The following is an 18441-nucleotide window of genomic DNA, read 5'->3' as shown; positions in this document are numbered from 1 at the left end:
AGCTGTGAAGGAGTAAGTTATTAGACAGGGGATGATAGGAAAAGAAATTTCAGACAGTTTAATGTCATAAATTATAGAAAAATGATTGCATTACTTAAAGGTCAGAGATCCTTGTTCCTCAAGTCGCTTTACAGTTCCATGACAAATAAGGTTGATGCATCCTTTGTTTAGCTGCCAGCTAGAGGAAGGTTTGTTGCCTCTTATTTGATGGCTCTGAAGAAATAAATAAATTGAATTGATTGAAAGTCTCCTAGGTGCATTGAGGAAATGCTCATCTGCAGTATTTTTAGCCTCATTTTGTTATGTGGGACAAGAATAGTGAATTATACTACTTCCTGTGGCAGTGCAAGAGGATGTTGGGTAATATTGAGTGACTTTCATGGTTCGTTTGTCTGACCTGATGATCTGTTTCACGAAAATATAAAATGGGTCTGTGACAACTTTTGTAATACTGTAAGTTGTTTGGACACACTTTAAAAGTTGGAAACTGGGAAGCCACCATCTGCCTGTGCAAGATATACTAGTGCCAGGACCTATATCGACTTAATCCATTTTGAAGATAAAATCAACCTAATTCATTTTGAAGATAAAAATTTACAATAATCTAGAAGAGTTTTGAGTTTATACTTTGCTTGGAACTTTTAGGTAACTTAAGAGCTCCATCATGCAAAAGATCTGTGAGAATGAGGGAGTTAATTAAAAGGCAAGTGTTTTACATATGTTAGCAGTAGAGAGAGATTAATTTGATATGGAAAGAGATTGTGCTGTAATGTACGTGTTATAATGCTCTCCATTATAGCATAACCATTATTGGAAATCATTTCTATGAAAAGTTTAGAAGTACTTGCTTGTGTAAGAGGTTTGAAGATGCTGAAGAGTATTTTTTTTCTTAATGACTTTCTAAAAAGTCTGCAACAGGTGTATATCTCGCCGCTTTGCCAACACCTGGTGGTATTCAGATCGCTGGGAAGACTCCAAACGATGGCACCTATGAGCAGCATATATCTCACATGCAAAAGAAAATAAATGATACAATAGCAAAAAACAAGGAGCTCTATGAGATTAATCCTCCAGTAAGTAAGGCTTTTATATTCTTAAAATTAGTGCATTCTGAGTCTAACACAAATTATACTCTCTATACATCCTTGAATTCTTTTTATCACCTTTGACATAAATCATTTTTAAAATAGATATATAATATGTTCACTGTTTTTTGTGAATGCACCGTACTTATCTTATAATCCACATAACCAAATCATGTTTTACTTTTATAGATTTATTTCTCAGAAAATTTAGTTTCAGAATGTTCTGACTCTTAAAAGTGTAAAGAAATTGCTTAGAAATGAAATGGTTTTAAAGCTACATTGAGCAACTTAATTGTGGTATCTTTTTTAGGAACTACCTGAAGAAATCATTGGGTCTCCCATTCCAGAGCCAAGACAGCGTTCCAGGTTACTGAGATCTCAATCAGAAAGCTCTGATGAAGTTACAGAGTTAGATCTTTCACATGGGAAAAAGGATGCTTTTGTCTTGGAGGTGATAAATGCTTTCAGTACTAGTTTCTATACCTTTTTCTTTTCCCAACATATGTTTTAAAATAATCAAACAACAGCAAAAAAAAAGATGGGAAAAAAAAGAATTACTCTTCTCCAAAGACAGCTTTAAAATTTTATACTTCTTCTTTTCTTCCTATTCTGTGTCATTAGGAAAAATGTCACAATGATGTTTGTGACATATAAGTAGTCTGTAAAATTATAACTAAGCTGGTGAGAAATGCTATTCTGCCTACTTAAGCAACAGTCATGGTGGGTCCAGAAGCTAAAATACGTTCTTATGAATGATGTGGTTCTCTGTTGTCACACTTGATGCATTTTTTTCTTTGCTAAATGTGTTCTTCCTGTTACGAAGCTTTTGTTGTTGTACTTAAATGTTCAGAATTATTAGTTCCTAGGACTGATAGTATTCGGAACAGCAGGTGTTGAGATAACTTAAAGGAAGACTTATTTTCTGAACTTACAGCTAATGCTTTTCTGAGCACAAAAATTTAAAACTGAAGGGAATACCACTCAATGCCATCCATAGCTATAAGTAGAGACAAAAACTGTCCGTAGATAAAAACTGCATGTTTCTTTTACCTCTTTCTTCACTTAGATTTAAAGATGTAGTTTTAACAGTGTAAAATTTGAAGGATCAGGTATTAAAGAACTCAAGAACTTTGGTTTGGTTTTGTAGCTACAAGTGTTGTAAAGACCTGATCTCAACTAAGAAAAAGGAAAAAATGAATGAAATTACAACCTGTAATTGCAGCCTGGCAGGCATTCAATACTTATGTTGATCTTTGCAAAAAACTACCTTCAAGGAAAATGATCTGAAAGAAAAGTTGTTGGTAGCGGAGAATGTGAGAGTGTTGTAATGGGCATTTAATTTGAAAACACAGAGACTAGTAGAGAGGAGAAAAAAAAACCCACAAAAGTGGGTGTGGGCAGTTGGTATAATTAATAAATTGAGATTTGTAAGCACTTCTGATGTTTGAGTACCCTTCTGTTCTCCAGTGCATTTCAAGTATACTAGGATCAAAGAAAGTAAATTGGGAAGTCCTTTAGGTTAGTTTCACATTTAAAACAAATAAGATGTGTTCTCATCAAATAATTTTGCAGCTGGTATAATCTGTATAGACTCTGAAGAATGGAACTGTATCCTCTAAACAAAAATGATGAGAGATGTACCATGAGGTTGATCGGAGGGTAGTTCAGTTGGTGCTGACATGTGAATGTATTGATCCTATAATGTGTGCCCCTGTGCTTTGGTAGTTGAGTCTTTATTTATAGGAGGAAAAAAAAGGCTTTGGAACCACCTACTACTGTATCCTTTGTTTAGAAATTGGTAATTAGACACAATATTCCAGGAGCTTTAGTGAAGCTCCTGAACGCTTAGCTGAGAAAAGTTCTGAGGTCTGTGACACCATGTTGGGAATTTTATGTTGTTTTAGAAATCATTTGTTTTCACCTTCTTATTGAGTGCTTTTCTTGTATATTCTCTTCATGTTGTTTTCTTCTGAATATTGTTTAATTAAGGGCACTATTTTCCAGGCATTAAGCACATCATAAGCTCTTGTGTTAAATTCAGAAAGTCGACTGATGGAATCTTTTATTTTAAAATACCTGCTTAGCTGTCAGATACAGATCTCTATTAATATCACTTGTATGTCTTTTTGAGACTTCTGACCAAAAGAGAAATGTGATTTCAATTTATTATTATATGTTTTTCCCTAGATTGATGATACAGATGCAATGGAAGATGTACATTCTTTGCTGACAGATGCTCCACCACCTTCTGGTATGGTTAAAATGATGCTTTTCTGATTTATACTGTAGCCTGTAAAACCTTCTTCTTAACAATATGACAAGATACAACTTTCTAAGTGAGAGTTTACCCCACACAGAAGTAGGTGTACTCTATCACATGGTGTATGCTTGCTGTTACAAATGAGCCTAAAAGGTGTATTGCATTAAAAGTCAGAGTGGGCAAAATGAATAAAAACAAAAAATCCCCAGAATAGGCTGTTAGCAGTTAGTGCTTCAGCAGTACCTGGAAAGAGAGTAGCTTTTTATCAAGCTTTTCTTTCTCTTTTGCTGTTTGCATTTTGAACGCATGTGCACTCTCAGTGTTGATAGAATTTTGCATCAGGATTTGTAACCCAATGAAAGCTGTTGCCTTTTGTTTGGAATCAGCTACCTTCTTAGCTTTTTTTCCCCCCTTCTTTTTCCTTATTGTATTGGGAAGATAAATGAACTGAATTATTGCTTTCTGTCAGTTTTTTGTATTCTGTCTGTGGTTTTATAGACACCTATCGTGTCCCACTCAACCGAACTTCTTGATCTGACTAAGAGCCTAATGAATTTGTTGACTATACAGAAGTTTGGTCACACTTGTCATCCTTCTTTTATCTTTTAGAATTTACCCATGCTTGTGAATGTGTCTGTTCCATTCCTAATAATTGCTGCAAGTATTTATGAGTACTATTGAGTTCAGAACGTTTGTTGTAGTTACCTATTATTATCACCGTATCTTCTGTTCCTCGTAGATTATAGCCAACAGACAGATTATCGTTGCATATATATGATGTTAAATTTTTTCTGCATGCATCAGAAGTTTATTTATATTTAATTTCATCTCTTACATACTTATTATCCATTGTTGGGTCCTGCTGCAGTTGATTTTACTACCCTAAAATAAGGTGTTAGCAGTCATCTCATATCCTCTCTTACATATAAGCGGTGTTGGAAGTAGACAGTTCTGAGTTAAAACTTTATCCACTGTAATATTTGACCATTTCCTCTGACCTTCCGTTCAGTCTTTTAGCTAGCTACATTCTATTCAGCGGTATTCTATTGTATTCCTCAGCATATTGCTTTATTAAAAAGCCTGTCTTTCCAAACGCCTTTTTATATCCCAAGCAGATTGTGTCAATCAGATGTTTGTGTGCTTATTGACTTTTCAGAACTCCAGTGGGTGTGTGAGCCATTGCTTCTATTTACAGAAGTTATACCAACTTCTTTTAAGTGTCTTCTTGTTCTTTCTCCCATGGATTTCATTTTCTGGAATAGCTTCCTCAGACCAGTTGTGCCAGTATCTGTACCATGTGAGGTAGTAGCTTCTGGTCACACAAAAGCACCTCACAAGCAGAAGGTGAAAGGATGCTTTTCTCTGGTAGTGAGTTCAGTCACCTATTCGGTTTTTTCCTTTCCTGCTGGTATATGATTTTTTATTAGTTCTTTTGCCTGATTATTCAAAAACTCCTTGAGAAATCTCAATTTACGACAAGTTATTTGAAAAATAAGCTAGAGTTTTCCATCGCCTTCTCAACCATGGTGAACACTGATACAGAAAATACATACGGGTTTGCTGTTGTGTTATTCTCTCTGAATATTATGTCTTACTTGGCACTAGACAGGTTTTCTGCTTTTGATCTTCTGAAAGAGAATTAAGTCACATATATCCTTTTTTCAAGCTGCTCCACGATTTCTTTTCTAAGTTTTCTAGTTTATTTGGTGCGTTTACTGAGACTCAGTAGACCAGATTTTTCCCTTTTCAATGCATTTAGACATATATTCAGATTTTCAGGGTTACACAGTTGCTTTTGATGACCTCTTACCTTACTGTTCAGTTGATGTGCTATTTTTTTTTCCTTTGTTACCCAATATCTTCAAGTTTCTCTGAGTAAGTGCCCTATTTGCCCTTCAGTCTTTGGGTAGTATCTTCAGGCATCTCTGCTGTCCGTTGAGGGGTCAGCTTTTCAGCTTCTCTTACAAGCACATTTTATGTGAGCTTCCTCATTTGTACTTAGTTTCTTAGGAGCTAAGTTGTGGATTTTTGGTGTTTGCCAATGACTGTGTAAATATATCTTGATCAGAGCTAAAAAGCTTCTTTGTACACTTCTCCGTGAGATTCTTGTTTCAGGGAATGGCCCCATGAGGCAGCCATGGAGCGTGTCTGACCTGTCAGCATCAGGTGACATTAACTAGCCAGTCTCCAGTGCAGTTGTCACTGTTCCATTTCATGCTGCTTAATCTCTCTGATGTCACTTAACATGATGACATTTCTGGCTTTGTTTTTTGGCACTTGGATTAATATTCGGAATAAATAGTCTGTCGTCAGAGCATTTGTTTTAGAATTGATGAGTTCCATCTTTCCTACCTGTTTTTCACTGCAGTATGAATAATAGGAACTCTGTTTATAAGTTATACTGTATTCTTCAGATGCTGCTTTTTCTTTAGATATTGTTCTTGTATTTCTGTTATTATCCAATATTCAGAAACACTCAAAATCATTTATAGAACATGGAGTGGGATTGTTTAGGTTTCTTCAGAAATATTTGCATATTTCAGTGTACAACTTAATTTGCCCCAATGTTGTCATTACAGGTTTTTACAGTTGCAACACAGAAATTATGCCTGGTATAAATAACTGGACACCGGAAATCCAAGTAAGGTTATTTCAAAAAATAAGCCATAAAAACTACCATCATACATGCATTCCAAACTGTTGAAATGCGCTGTAGTTACTTAAATATATTTCAGGGATCACTGATTTTGGAGGATAATCTAAAAGGATACGCTTGTGTTAGAAATATGGGTAGTATTTTGGTAAGAACAATAAGGTGTGGAGCCTGGTTTTGGTGTATGACTGTCTGTGCGTTGTTATTTTTAGTACTGTTATGTAACAATTTGTTACAAAAACGCAAACGCTACAAAAGTAGTTGTAGTAAATATGAATTTTAAGCTTTCAGGCATTCTTAATAGGCTGGCTACATTTTAGAGCTTCTTGAACAGATGTTGAGAAGTGTTGGCTAGGGTCAAATTCTGAATTTGATAGCTTTAATAGATTAAGATAAATAACAATTAGATAAAGCCAAAACGGAGGGGAAAACAAAACAAAAAAACTTCTGCTTAGAATTAAATATTTTGATTTAATTTATACCGTACAATTGTCACATGTAGAGAGGGAGTTAAAACAGATCTAAATTGGCACAGTGCGGGACTGTGCTTTGCAGAAATGGAGCTTGAAGCTGAAAATACAATGACTGCATTAGCAGCACGCTTTCAGGTTGATGCGATTGCCTGTGTGTCTGTGTATGATATTTCATTATTGTGTACGTTATTTTGTACACAGTTTATATACATAGCATTTCCTCTAGATGAAAATTTTGTAGGAGGTAGAATGACTACGAAGCAAGTAAAAAGGACATACAGTATTTTATATCTTGATCAGTCTCCTTTTTTCATGTATTTGTGAACAGTAGCGTGCAGAGATTGTCTTTTATCAAACTTTGAAAAAGAACCTCATTAGTTTTTTCCTTTTCTTTCCATTTATGTCTCATTGTTCTTAACTGTGTGTTTCTAATTCAGATGTTCACAGCAGTAAGAGTCTCCAGATTAAGCAATATTAATCTAACAAATCAAACACTTAACAAGAACTTCAATGACCTATGTGAGAACCTTTTGAAGGTGAGAGCCTTTGATTTAAAACGTACCTTGAATTGTTCATTGGATGCAAAGCGAAATGAAACTATAGTGATAATAACGTTTTCTTCATAGTTGCTTTTCACAATTCGGCTACACCATGCCTGAAACCAGTTTGCACGCTTCTGTAAAGACAGATTTAGCCTTTTTTAGTACATTAAGCATTTCCAAAGGCTTTTGGATAAGTCTTTATTGATAGTGCACTCTAGAGAAGACTTTTGACCTTTAATTTCTCTGAACTAAAATAACTATTTAAAATATTTTTTGTTATCAACAGAGCTTGTATTTTAAACTGAGGTCTATGGTTCCTTGCTGCCTTTGTCACGTGAATTTTACTGTCTCTCTACCAGAGGATGAAATAGTTCAGGTAAGTGTACTGCTTCTTTGGACTTTTGGCATGTGCCAGTTTTGGCCTTCAGTTAACACGTGGTCCAGTAGGGCTGGATTATTGGTATGCCTGTTGGATTCTGAAGTAAAACTTAAGGCTGTGAAGAGGAAGGGAAGAGGATGGGTAACTACAGAGTTTGGAAAATGGTGGGACTACAAACAGCACATCATGAGCATGGTGCATCTTCATGCCATGTTTTTAGTTAGGAAGCAAGAAGACCAGAGTAGGTATGCATTAAGACATACATTATTCTGAATGGAGGTTTTTTAATATATCTTCTTAATTTTTTTTTCCCTTCATTATTTTCCCGTGGAAAAATCTGTTGGGTTTTGTTAGTTTTGTTTCATTTTGCTTGTTTGTTTGTTTTCTTTATCTGGCTTTCTTTTCCAAAAAGCTTTGGTTTTTTTGTAAGAGATGAAGTTGGTAACATGCCATAAATTTCTGATTTGCAGATTGCAGTCACAGCTGTTGCAATTACATTTGACAAAGACCAAGCATTACAAGCAGCCAAACCCCCAACAGAAAAATCACAAAAAAGAGGTAAATACTGTGAGGTCTATACTATAAAATCATAGTTATAATACAGAGTTTTTGGAGCTCATGTCTATGAGCTCCAGTAGGAGTATGCCTTACTTGTCAGGTAGTCAGTATTTGTACCTATTAGATAAATTACAGTCTTAGGAAAGGAATGTTTGCTATTTGTGTTTTCTGTGTACCGTATTTCTTAGAATATTATTCTCTAAACAATTCATGTAATGCTTTTTAATGTTTTAATCATAGTTTGAAGTAGATAACATAAGCCATTGTGCTTATAAGTAAGAACTTCTGCCCTTACTTCAAGAAGGGATAAAATGAATCATAGTAGTTGGGAAAAAAACCTCCACACCCAGCAAAAAACACAAACTCACAAAAATAATGTTCCATTAAGACCCGACTAAACTGAATCTGTATTGCTTGCTACTGCTGACAAGTCATGTCTTTGGAATAATTACTAATTTGATGAATTTTCTTTGAAGCCTCAACAGACAATGAAGAACAGCTACAATTTCCGCTGGAACTTAGCTCTGATCCCCTTGCTTCTCAGCCATTCTCAGCAGCTAAAGGTTGGTTATATGGAAGAAAAATGAACTCTACTGATTTTGAGTATGACTCTTTTAACTGTTAGAGTAACTTTTAAACATCTGTATTTTCATTTTAAATATTCTCTTCCACCTCTGCATAATAAATACTCCTACAGTCAGTTTTTTGAGTCAAATAAGGTCTGTATTTTCCTTTGGTGGATTACCTGTATTCTTTTCTCTTTCATTATATTTATTTTATTGAAAAAGTTGTAAAACTGCTCTGTATTGGGTGTCATTTCACTTAGGAGAGTTATAAATTACCTTATAATAAGGCTTGTCTCACATGACCTTGTTTCCACAGATGGCCTATATAAATTAACTCCGTCATCACTATCTCACAGTTTTTCTGGGCTGTGAGAAAGACTTCAGACAGCAAATGCTGGATTTTTAGCTGAGCTAAACTGCATGAATTTTTTTGGTTAAGTGGCCTGAAATTGTATAGTAAATGTTAAACAGCTTTCATTGAAATCGCCTACCTTTACTTCCTTGTACGTTGTTGGTTAACACCTCTGTTAGCAAAATGGACAATGGGAATGAATGCACGCTCAGCTGGTTTGTATGTGATACAGAGTTGTGCGGTGTGGTCGACATGCTGAAGGGCAGGGATGGCATTCAGAGAGATGTAGGCAGGCTTGAGAGTTGAGCCTGAGCAAACAACATGAAGTTCAGTAAGGCCAAATGCAAGGTACTGCCCCTGGGTTGGGGCAATCCCAGACGCAAGTACAGACTGGGAGAAGAACTTATTGAGGACAGCCATGAGTAGAAGGGCTTTGTTGTTCCTGTGATCAAAAAGCTGGATATGAGCCAGCAAAGTGCATTTGCAGCCCAGAAAGCCAACTGCATCGTGGTCTGCATCAACAGAGGGTGGCCAGCATGGAGAGGGAGGTGTTCTTTAGCTTTCAGTTATTTTGTTAGCATTGTGACTAAGTGTCCCCTCTCACCTGTCTGCAATGTGAGTGAGCCTATAACGTCACGTCACATCACTGTGCTGGTTGTAGAATACGTACTGACCAGTAGAGGGCAGTCTGTTCATGTAGATTACTTTTCCTGGTGGTCTTCACATTCTGTGTTATACCATAGCTCACCTTCAAGGTTTTCAGATAGATAATTGTTTCAACTGTCATTTCTTCACAAATAGACACTGAGGGTGCGAAAAATCTCCAGTTTTTAACAATGTTCTTAAAAGCCTTGAGATTGAATGGGGTGAATGTTACAGCTTTGAAATACAGAAACAGAGGGCAGGCCATTGTGTTTGGTTGCATTTCCAGCCTGAAATCTAATGTACTACTTAAGCAATATGCTCTTTGAACGTGCTGAGTTCGACAGTACTTGGTAGAGCATTACTTGCATGTGTGTATATCTATCTATCTATCTACATATGTATATGTCTTTTTAATATATGCACACATGCAAGTGTGTATATATTCCTATATATACGTATATAGGAAGAGGGGGAGAAATTGGTAATACATCCTTCTCAGATTGATTTTTGACATGACTATAAAATGAACAGAAAGTAAATAGGCAAACTAGGATGTGCTGAGACAGGTTTTTTTGTAGTGGAGTCTACCTCTGTGGGGGTAGATCTTTCAAAAAGGTTCTTAAAATTGTATTTAATTGGGGCACTCTGCAAGTGAGTGAATGCAGGAGAAGAAATGTAAGTTTTGAGAAGCATTTCTTGTCTGCCAGTATCCTGGTAAATGTTCTTAATTGCTGTCAGGTAAGGTTAGAGTGGTTCTGTGGCTTCTGCTATGCTTGAATGGGATTGACCAGAAAATGAATGAGACTAGAGACAATAAAATAGTTTTCTCTCAAACTTCTGACTGTCTTAATCGCAAAGGTTGAGGCCTGAGTATTTACAGGTGATTCTTCTGACATATTCCCTATAAGACAGTGCTGTCCTGGCTGACATCAGATATTCACTGCGATCAGTTTCTTTTAGAATAACGTTTACCATATTCTCATTCCTGTATTGTCTATTCTTCAGGATAGGTAATAGAAAAAAAAATCTTAGCTACTTCACTTATTTTGGTCTTAAACTTATGAGCAATTGGACAGTAATGCTGTTAGTGCTAAATGTTTTGCTATGAATGTGAGCAACAACGCTTATTACTTCTGATCTAGTTGTCTAGGTGACTGTTGTATTTGAAGGAGATAAATAGACACTGGAATACAGCGTGGCTTATCTTAAAATAAACAGTAGTTTTGGGATTGGATGCATTGTGCCTGAAAAAGCCTGCCTAAGAATGCATGCTTCTTCTTTAAAAAGCAGCAAGAGTGATTATTTATCCTAATTTGGAGGGAAGAATCCATTGTCTGTTTCATAGAGACTCAGCAGGTTTGCATCATTTCAACACTCAAGTAGGAAAGCTAATGTTTCACTCACCAATTCCTACATTACTGTACATTGCTGCTTATGTTCACTGCTTATCAGAGATGTTACTATATCAAATTACATAAGTTATAATCATTTTTGAACGTCTAAGAGGTATAAAAGTAGTAAATACAAGGTTAGGTGAGACTCATGAGACTCATGTCTCAATGTAGACCAAATTAATTTTTGCATTCAAATAGCATGTTAAAAGTTAATATAAGTTGGGAGGCTAGAAGTCAGGATGAGATCCAGTTTCTATAGTGGCAGACAGTAGTGACGGACCCTAAATTCGTCAGTCAGAACAAGAAGAATTGCAGTCTTCATTGGGCCGTTAGTTCTAGGAACTGTGCCTGTCCGCCGTGAGAGGTGATGACAGTCAGTGTGCTGAAGTGATGGGTGTATTTACTTGCTTGTGTGTTGGGCAGAGGAATTGCTAACTGTGCAAAGGTAAATGTGAAGTGGATAAAAGATGCTTCTTGCAGGAAAAAAAGGGATAACCAAAAGTGTCGTAATATCACTAAAGTTGGAGAAGACCTCTGAGTTCATCCAGTACAACTGTCAGCCCATCCCCACCGTGCCCACTAACCATGTGTCCCTCAGTGCCACATCTCCATGCTTCTTGAACACCTCCAGGGACGCTGATTCCACCCCCCCCCCCCCTCAGCAGCCTGTGCCAGTACATCACCACTCTTTCTGAGAACATTTTTTCCCTAATATCCAGCCAGAAATGATTTATGATTTTGAGTTTGCTCTTACTTGAGTTTACTATTTGCTTTGTGTTAAAAGGAAAATGATAACTAATCTGTTTTTCCCTGTTTACTGAAAATCTTGTGCTTTGGTAATGGGTGGGAGGTGAAAGAAAGGTTGGTGATTCGTATATCTCAAAGTTTAAAGTTCGTTTGACTTCTGGAATGCGGAGTCGTAGCTGGTTGGTATGTTTACGTTAAGCTAACTATAAATGTCTAGGTGATATCTATCTGTTTTTCAGAACTGTTTGTTAATAAAGGATCTCTTAACTTCCATGACAAGTTAGGTAAAGTGTTTGTACCAACTTATAATCTGCTACCAAGGTACATGACATAGATATTATATGTAGGAGACTTTTCTGTTATTTTACTTTAAAACTTCTACGAGAAGGAAGTTTTTGTCACATCCTGTGTGACTCACAGTTCATAGTGCCCATATGTTATCTGAGTGACATTTATTTTGTTTTGTTAGAAGCCCCGGAGGGTGCAAGTTCCCACTCAGGTATTCCTGCTGCTCAGAGAGGTGAGTTTACTTAATTTAGCTGTATGCCAGAACAGAATGAGCATCCTTAGGCCATTGGTATACTCTTTTTGGATGTGTGTAATCCAGGAAGTGTTTACAAGTTAACTGAGAATGCATGCTCTGGTGTGGCTTAATGATATCATAAGATTTGGATGTGTTTTTTTTTTAATTACAAAAGCCTATGCGTTAATAACAAGTGTTTTTCTGTGAGATAAATGGAGATGACTTTATCTGCCAGAAAATGAGTTCCTGAGAGAGCTTTTTTGTTTTGCTTTTAGTACCTTGTCTTAATGTGGAGTTAGCATGTGTTCCTTCCGTTTCTTCAGGATTGTGAAGAAACGGTGTTTGCAAAACTTTTTGATTTATTTATTTATTTTAAAAGGTGTGCAAACACTCCCACAACTAATAGCAAAAACTCACGGCAGAAACAAGGCTGGTTTCCACTGTAATGATAGCGGGGATGGAGAAGGAAGAGGACAGCATTTTGTTATGGAGAATTAATTTATGTTTTAAACATAGATGCTGTTTCAGCTGCTGACTCTTGTCCTCATCACCAGTGCTTCTTCTCAGCCTGTAGGATAAATATTGATAAAGGTAGATAGGAAGTTTAAATCGTCATCTGCAGCTCTCCAGGAGGAAAGGAATAATAAGGGAAATTAAAGTTAAATAAGCCTAGGTAAACAAAGCCCAAAATTCAGCACCTAGTGTGGAAATAAAACAAAAATTAATGAAAAATCTAGCGTAAGGGGTTGATGGCTTTATTTGCATGTTTTTTCAGTGCTGAGGCCCCAGTCATGCAGTTGGTTCACAACCATGACATCACCAGAAATTGGTACACTGGCTTGGACGAGTCCAGACTTATACTGTAACTTTTCCTTTAAACAGACCTGGAAAGGGATGTTCGATCTCTCTCAGACACAGATAATTGCTTCCTCGGGAGGAGCGTTGAGATGAGGGAGAGACATCATCCATATTTTTTTCTTTGTTTTTTCTTTTGTTTTTTTCTGTCTGTGTTTTCAGCAACGACAGTTGATTACAGTTCCTTTGCAGACAGATGCAACAGCTGGATAGAGCTCATTAAACTGAAAGCTCAGACCATAAGGCGCGGATCAATTAAGACAAGTAGGCTGCTGTTTCTACCACGTTATGATAATCTGAGACATATCTCTGATTTCCCAGTGGTGAATAGAGGAGTTTCTTGCCCAGCAGTAGCACTGCAGATCACACGTAGAATGAATAGTCGAGTGTGAAAAATGCCGACGTGTTGATGACTGTGTAAGCTAATAAGGGGTTTATGAACTGGTATCGTAAAGAGCAAAATAGAGTATTTCTGTTCACATAGTTATGATATTAGTTATGGATAAATGTGTACGCCTACTAATTATATAACATACACTGCATGGATGTAGGTGTATGTATGATCTTGGAAAATTTTTGGTGAGAAACAGGAAGCAATCACCAAGGTGACAGTCAAGGCAATGGTCACTAAATTAGCAAGTGGTGAGTTCTTTTTCAGTAGTTCTTTGGCCACAGGTCTGACTATCTTGCTTAAATTAGTAGAGATTAATATCTGTGTTAATGGAAAATGCTTCACTGGGGAAACACAACAACTTTCACACTTCCTATAATAATTTGTTTCTCCGTCAGAACATGTATTTCAATATGTTGGCACTTTTTTCTTTATCTTCACTTTATAACTGATCGTTGTATGTGCAGCTACTCGCCTCAGTGTTTTCTTTTGCAGGAATGCCACTCTTCCAAATAAATTCCATTTCAGCTTTTTGTCTCCTTTTGCATGCATTGCATGATAATTTCCTTTCTCACATGGTATGGCTGAGCATCACAGGCAGCTGAATGTTGTCACCAAGCTATTTGGAAACCATAAAGAAGAATGTGTTTTAAGAATCAGAAATCTTACTTTGATAGTTACTTTCTCTTCTTTCTTTTCCACCTGTTTAGCTGCATCAGTTGATAAAGCAAGTCCATTGGCTGAAGGATACTTACGGCACCGTTCTATTCCATCGTGTACCAATTCTACCGTCTCTGTTGTTAAGATGACGCCTCTTTCTTTTATTCCTCGGGCAAAAATAACCAAATACCTTGGGATAATCAACATGTTTTTTATACGAGAAACTACTTCTTTGCGTGAGGTGAGCTGTATACCAGGAATTTGTACTTTTTGAAAGAGCAATAATAATCAAGTATACATGGTATCTGTGGAGATTTGAGTTGAATGTTAAATGTTGTATTCTCTGCATGCTCGTTAACATAGATCCATGTCATAATTGTCTAAGATGTGCTCCTTCTCATCATTGTGTTGTTTTGGGAAATAGCCGTGATTTCTAGAAGCAGAAATAAACTGTTCCTCATCTGTTTTGCCTGTACTGAGACCATGCTGTATGCACTGATAAATAAAAACTTGCTGCCAGCTCTACGTAAACACTTTGAACAGACAAATCTCATTTGGATCTTGCAATTAATGGTTCCTTTTAACTTGAAAAGCCCATATGAAAAGGACAGCATTTTGAACGGGATTTAATAAGGTATGCCCAGGGCACTGGTTGCATGGTGCTTTAGCTCTAACTGCACCTTCTGTAGTTACAAATTAAATAGCTGATCTGCAAACTGTGCTGACTACCATAATGGATCTCAGCAGAGGTAAGTTGCTCAGGTGTTTGATTCAGTTCCTCCATGAAGTTGGGAAGCCTGTGCAGTTTTTATGTTGCTGGCATTACCAAGGGCAGCTAGTTAACACCTCTTTCAGCTATATAGGCTGTGACAAACCAGCTTTAATAGTGGTTGCAGAGTTGTGTGTAACTCAGAGTTGTGTTTTATATTCTATATAGAAATAGTTGGCAGTATTTGATTTGCTTTCTACCTTGGTTATGGTATTTTACAGAGTATTGAAGCTGTATGAACCCTGTAAGAAGCTCAACTGCATACAAGACACCGTACTTCATAAATAGATAATTTTATGTTCAGTTTATTCATTGCTTTTAAGCTTTGAAATCTAGGTGTGGAAAAACTTATCTGTTGCCATCACGTTTTGTATAAGGCTTGTAGTAGTACAGATTTTTTTTCCACTGGTGCTGTTACTGTTAAAAGGAGTTGGACAAAATCTGAATTTCACAAGGAATGACAAACTCATATTGAAAATGTGATTTCTGGCCTCAGGTGACTTCATTCATGCTTTATGCATAGATTCGTGAAGTTGTATTTGATCTCTTTATTTGTTCATTTTCATCCAAGATATGTTCTTTCCAATTCTTAATGTCTTCGATTCTCTTTGGGGTAAATGATACATTCTCCAGTAGATGTTAGGGCAGGCCATAGTTGCTGAAGTGTGTTCCTTCTCCCTCTTTTTGCACCAGTTCAAATTACTGGGCTCAGCATCATGCAAACTAATGTCCCCCATGAGCGCCATCAAGTCAAAGCAGTAACTAAACACAATGGCTGGAAGTTCTTTTGAACTTAATGGGGGAAAAGACATCCCAGTGTGTACCCCTGAAAGAACAACTAAAACCACCCACCAGTAAGAAACCAAAGAGCTTGAACATCTCAACTCTCTGATCTGTCCTTATTCACTTTGTATTTTGAGGGATCTGTTCTTAGTGAATGTTGGGAACTAAAGACAGTCATTATCATACATGGAGCCATAGCGGCCGCTCCATACTCTTAATGACTTTCCATGACTCTTAAGCTTCAGTGTAAATTATTCAGTATTTACTCCCCAGTTTTCAAGAAAAAAGAGCAGCATTCTTTGTGATGAAAAAAATATCTCATTACTCAACTGCCAGTTGGATATTACTGTTCTTGCAAAGGTTTAGGGATGTCTGAAAAGAATGGCTGTATGCGATACCCAGATGTGGTTCCTTTTCTCAGGCAGTGAGTTTGATCGATCTGAGGCGTAACTGTGACACATGAAATGATGAATGGGTTTTATGTTCTGTACAAAATTCAGTTTCAAGTTTGCTGATGTATTCAGTGGATAAAAAGAATTCAGCATCCTGTTGTGGTAACTGACACAAAATACCTTGTTGGGTTTTTTTTCTCCCATTTTAGGAGGGCGGTGTCAGTGGCTTTCTCCATGCTTTCATTGCTGAAGTGTTTGCAATGGTGAGGGCGCACGTTGCAGCGTTAGGGGGCAATGCGGTTGTCTCGTACATCATGAAGCAGTGCGTGTTCATGGAGAATCCAAACAAAAATCAGGTGAGTTGTGGTGTGAATCACAGTGCTCCTATTAGTATGACATGGCTATAGGACCCTTTTCTGTTGTTCTAAATTCTCTGTAGAGCCGTGTGAGCAGCACTTCCAGATCTCTCATTTCTGTAAAGAAGCCAGGAGCACTCTGCGCACCCAAGCTAACATAACATAGCAAATATTTATATGGATAAATTCCCAAATGGATAAAAAGAAACCCTAAGGTCACTAGGATGAAGTGCCTTGTGGGGAAACTAACACAGCACTGCTGAACTTAATTGGCTTTCCTGATTTAGTAGCATTAGTATTTTAATGTATTTTAATCCTGTTCATATGGAGATTTTGGTTCATTTTGGACATAAAGTGACAAAATCTTGTTAGAAAAGAAGGCAGCTGAATAAGGCTGCTTTGGTACATGAGGTAAATTCAAAACAGCAGTGAAATGAAGAAGAGCCGCCCAGGTTGTTGCATGTTGCAGGTCTCATGAGAATCTGTCTACACAGCAAAAAGTGGGGGTCTATAAAAGGGAATTTGTCCCCCTCTGATCTTCACCGACACTTTATTTTCTGTGTATTTACACCTAGCAGACTAAACAAGCACGTATTTTGTGTTTACTGGTATGTCTGGTAACTGTATGTTCTCTTTGTCTTCCCAGGCCCAGTGCTTAATAAACGTAAGTGGAGATGCGGTCATCTTTGTACGTGACTCTGAGCTGGAGGTGTTACCAGTGCAGCCCAATCCAGTTGCTTCCCAGCCCACGAGTACTGGAGGAGATGTCACAACGTGAGGACAGAAGAAGTGCAATAGTCTTCCAGCCAGTTTGTTTAAAATGTGGGAATGTTAGGATTGCATCTTCAAAATCAGTATCTTCCCTGAACATCATTAGCCAAAGTGTAAGACAATCACAGTGTTTTGTCCTCTTAACTCCATGCAATTGTCAGGACAGCATATTGGTAGGTATGCTGCGATTCTTCTGGAAAAATTACAGGCTCCTTGGAAACACAAACAAGCAGAAGCAGTGATAAGAAGTGTGATAAGAAAGGAGACATCCCGGAAAAGTGAACTAACATCCCATTGCGTTTTTCAGCTGTTAACAGAACTGCGGGACATTAAAATTGAGAACCATCTCCGAGTTCCCTTATTATGTTATATCAGGTGCTTCTCAGCTCGCTTCAGAAAGGACTGGGTGTGAGCAGATGGGCTGTGGCTGAGGTTGTGTCAGCAGCCTGTGCTGTGCTGGGGCAGCAAAGGGAAGGGAGCACGGGCTGTGAGGTCATGCAGCATGGAGGGGAAGGAGCAGCACCAAAATCACGTTTGGATTTTTTCTGCACACAGAAAATATTTCTCAACTCTTTCAGAACTGCTGGGTTGTTTTGTTTTGTTTAAGTTATTATTAGATGAAATTAAACTATTGGGGTGTTTTTTGTTCCGTTCTTAGAAAGCTGTCAGGCCGTGATGCTGCGTTCTGATTTCATTATCAGCAAAACAGATGGTTTTTTTTATATGGAAAATGATCATAAAGCTGAATTCCTTAAGGAAAGTCATCTTTGCAAAACAAATACAATCATAAGCCATCCTCTTAAAGAGTAGCGAGGTACATGGCAGCCCCCTTTCCGTCAGGGATGGGACATGCAGGGCTGATTGTACGCGGGTGCACATTTGTGATGCTCACTTCTGCACATTGTTTTTCTTTTCCGGTACGATATCTGGGAAATGAGGGTACTAAACAGAAAGGAAAGCTGTCGTTTCCATTGAGTGTCTGAAAGCTGGTGTACTCCAGTGTTAAAAGATGCAAACCTTTGATCTGAAGATGCATTCTTACCTAAATCTGACAATACGTGGAACTTGAACAAAGGTGTACACTTGAATGTAAATAGTCTGCTTATTGTCGACATTAAGCAACGGCATGGTTATTTGTTAAAAGTAATTATTTCATTGTAAATGAGCATGAAAATCATTCTTTGCACAATAAATTTCTGTAAAAAAATACCTTGCCTTTTTATATATGTGAGACCTAAATGTGTACAGTGGATGCATATTAAAGATGTCACATTCTTGCCTTCCTCA

At 37.3% G+C, this 18441-nt stretch overlaps 1 protein-coding gene across 34 annotated transcripts in view; it reads left to right on the top strand.

The window, feature by feature from the left end:
* The window catches only part of C2CD5 (C2 calcium dependent domain containing 5), a 63891-nt gene extending 45450 nt beyond the window's left edge, over positions 1-18441 (top strand). For 16 of the 34 annotated variants that reach the window (XM_015869580.3, XM_085542243.1, XM_032446125.2 and 13 more), the window contains 13 exons: positions 909-1073; positions 1396-1536; positions 3273-3336; positions 5925-5986; positions 6909-7007; positions 7300-7389; positions 7863-7950; positions 8427-8513; positions 12124-12174; positions 13195-13296; positions 14134-14324; positions 16237-16383; positions 17030-18441. In XM_015869580.3, the coding sequence (XP_015725066.2) occupies positions 909-1073; positions 1396-1536; positions 3273-3336; positions 5925-5986; positions 6909-7007; positions 7300-7389; positions 7863-7950; positions 8427-8513; positions 12124-12174; positions 13195-13296; positions 14134-14324; positions 16237-16383; positions 17030-17161 (1419 nt within the window). In that variant the 3' untranslated portion in view covers positions 17162-18441. Of the gene's footprint in view, positions 1-908; positions 1074-1395; positions 1537-3272; positions 3337-5924; positions 5987-6908; positions 7008-7299; positions 7390-7862; positions 7951-8426; positions 8514-12123; positions 12175-13194; positions 13297-13583; positions 13675-14133; positions 14325-16236; positions 16384-17029 lie in introns of all 34 variants that reach the window. The other 18 variants (XM_015869602.3, XM_085542272.1, XM_085542256.1 and 15 more) reach the window with 4 other exon arrangements.

Source organism: Coturnix japonica, chromosome 1 (assembly GCF_054131305.1).
Source record: "Coturnix japonica strain WE chromosome 1, WE-NBRP24, whole genome shotgun sequence".
In the NCBI taxonomy this organism is placed as follows: domain Eukaryota; kingdom Metazoa; phylum Chordata; class Aves; order Galliformes; family Phasianidae; genus Coturnix; species Coturnix japonica.
The sequence above is the reverse complement of the archived record's forward strand: the minus strand, read 5'-3'. Positions and strand labels throughout refer to the sequence as shown.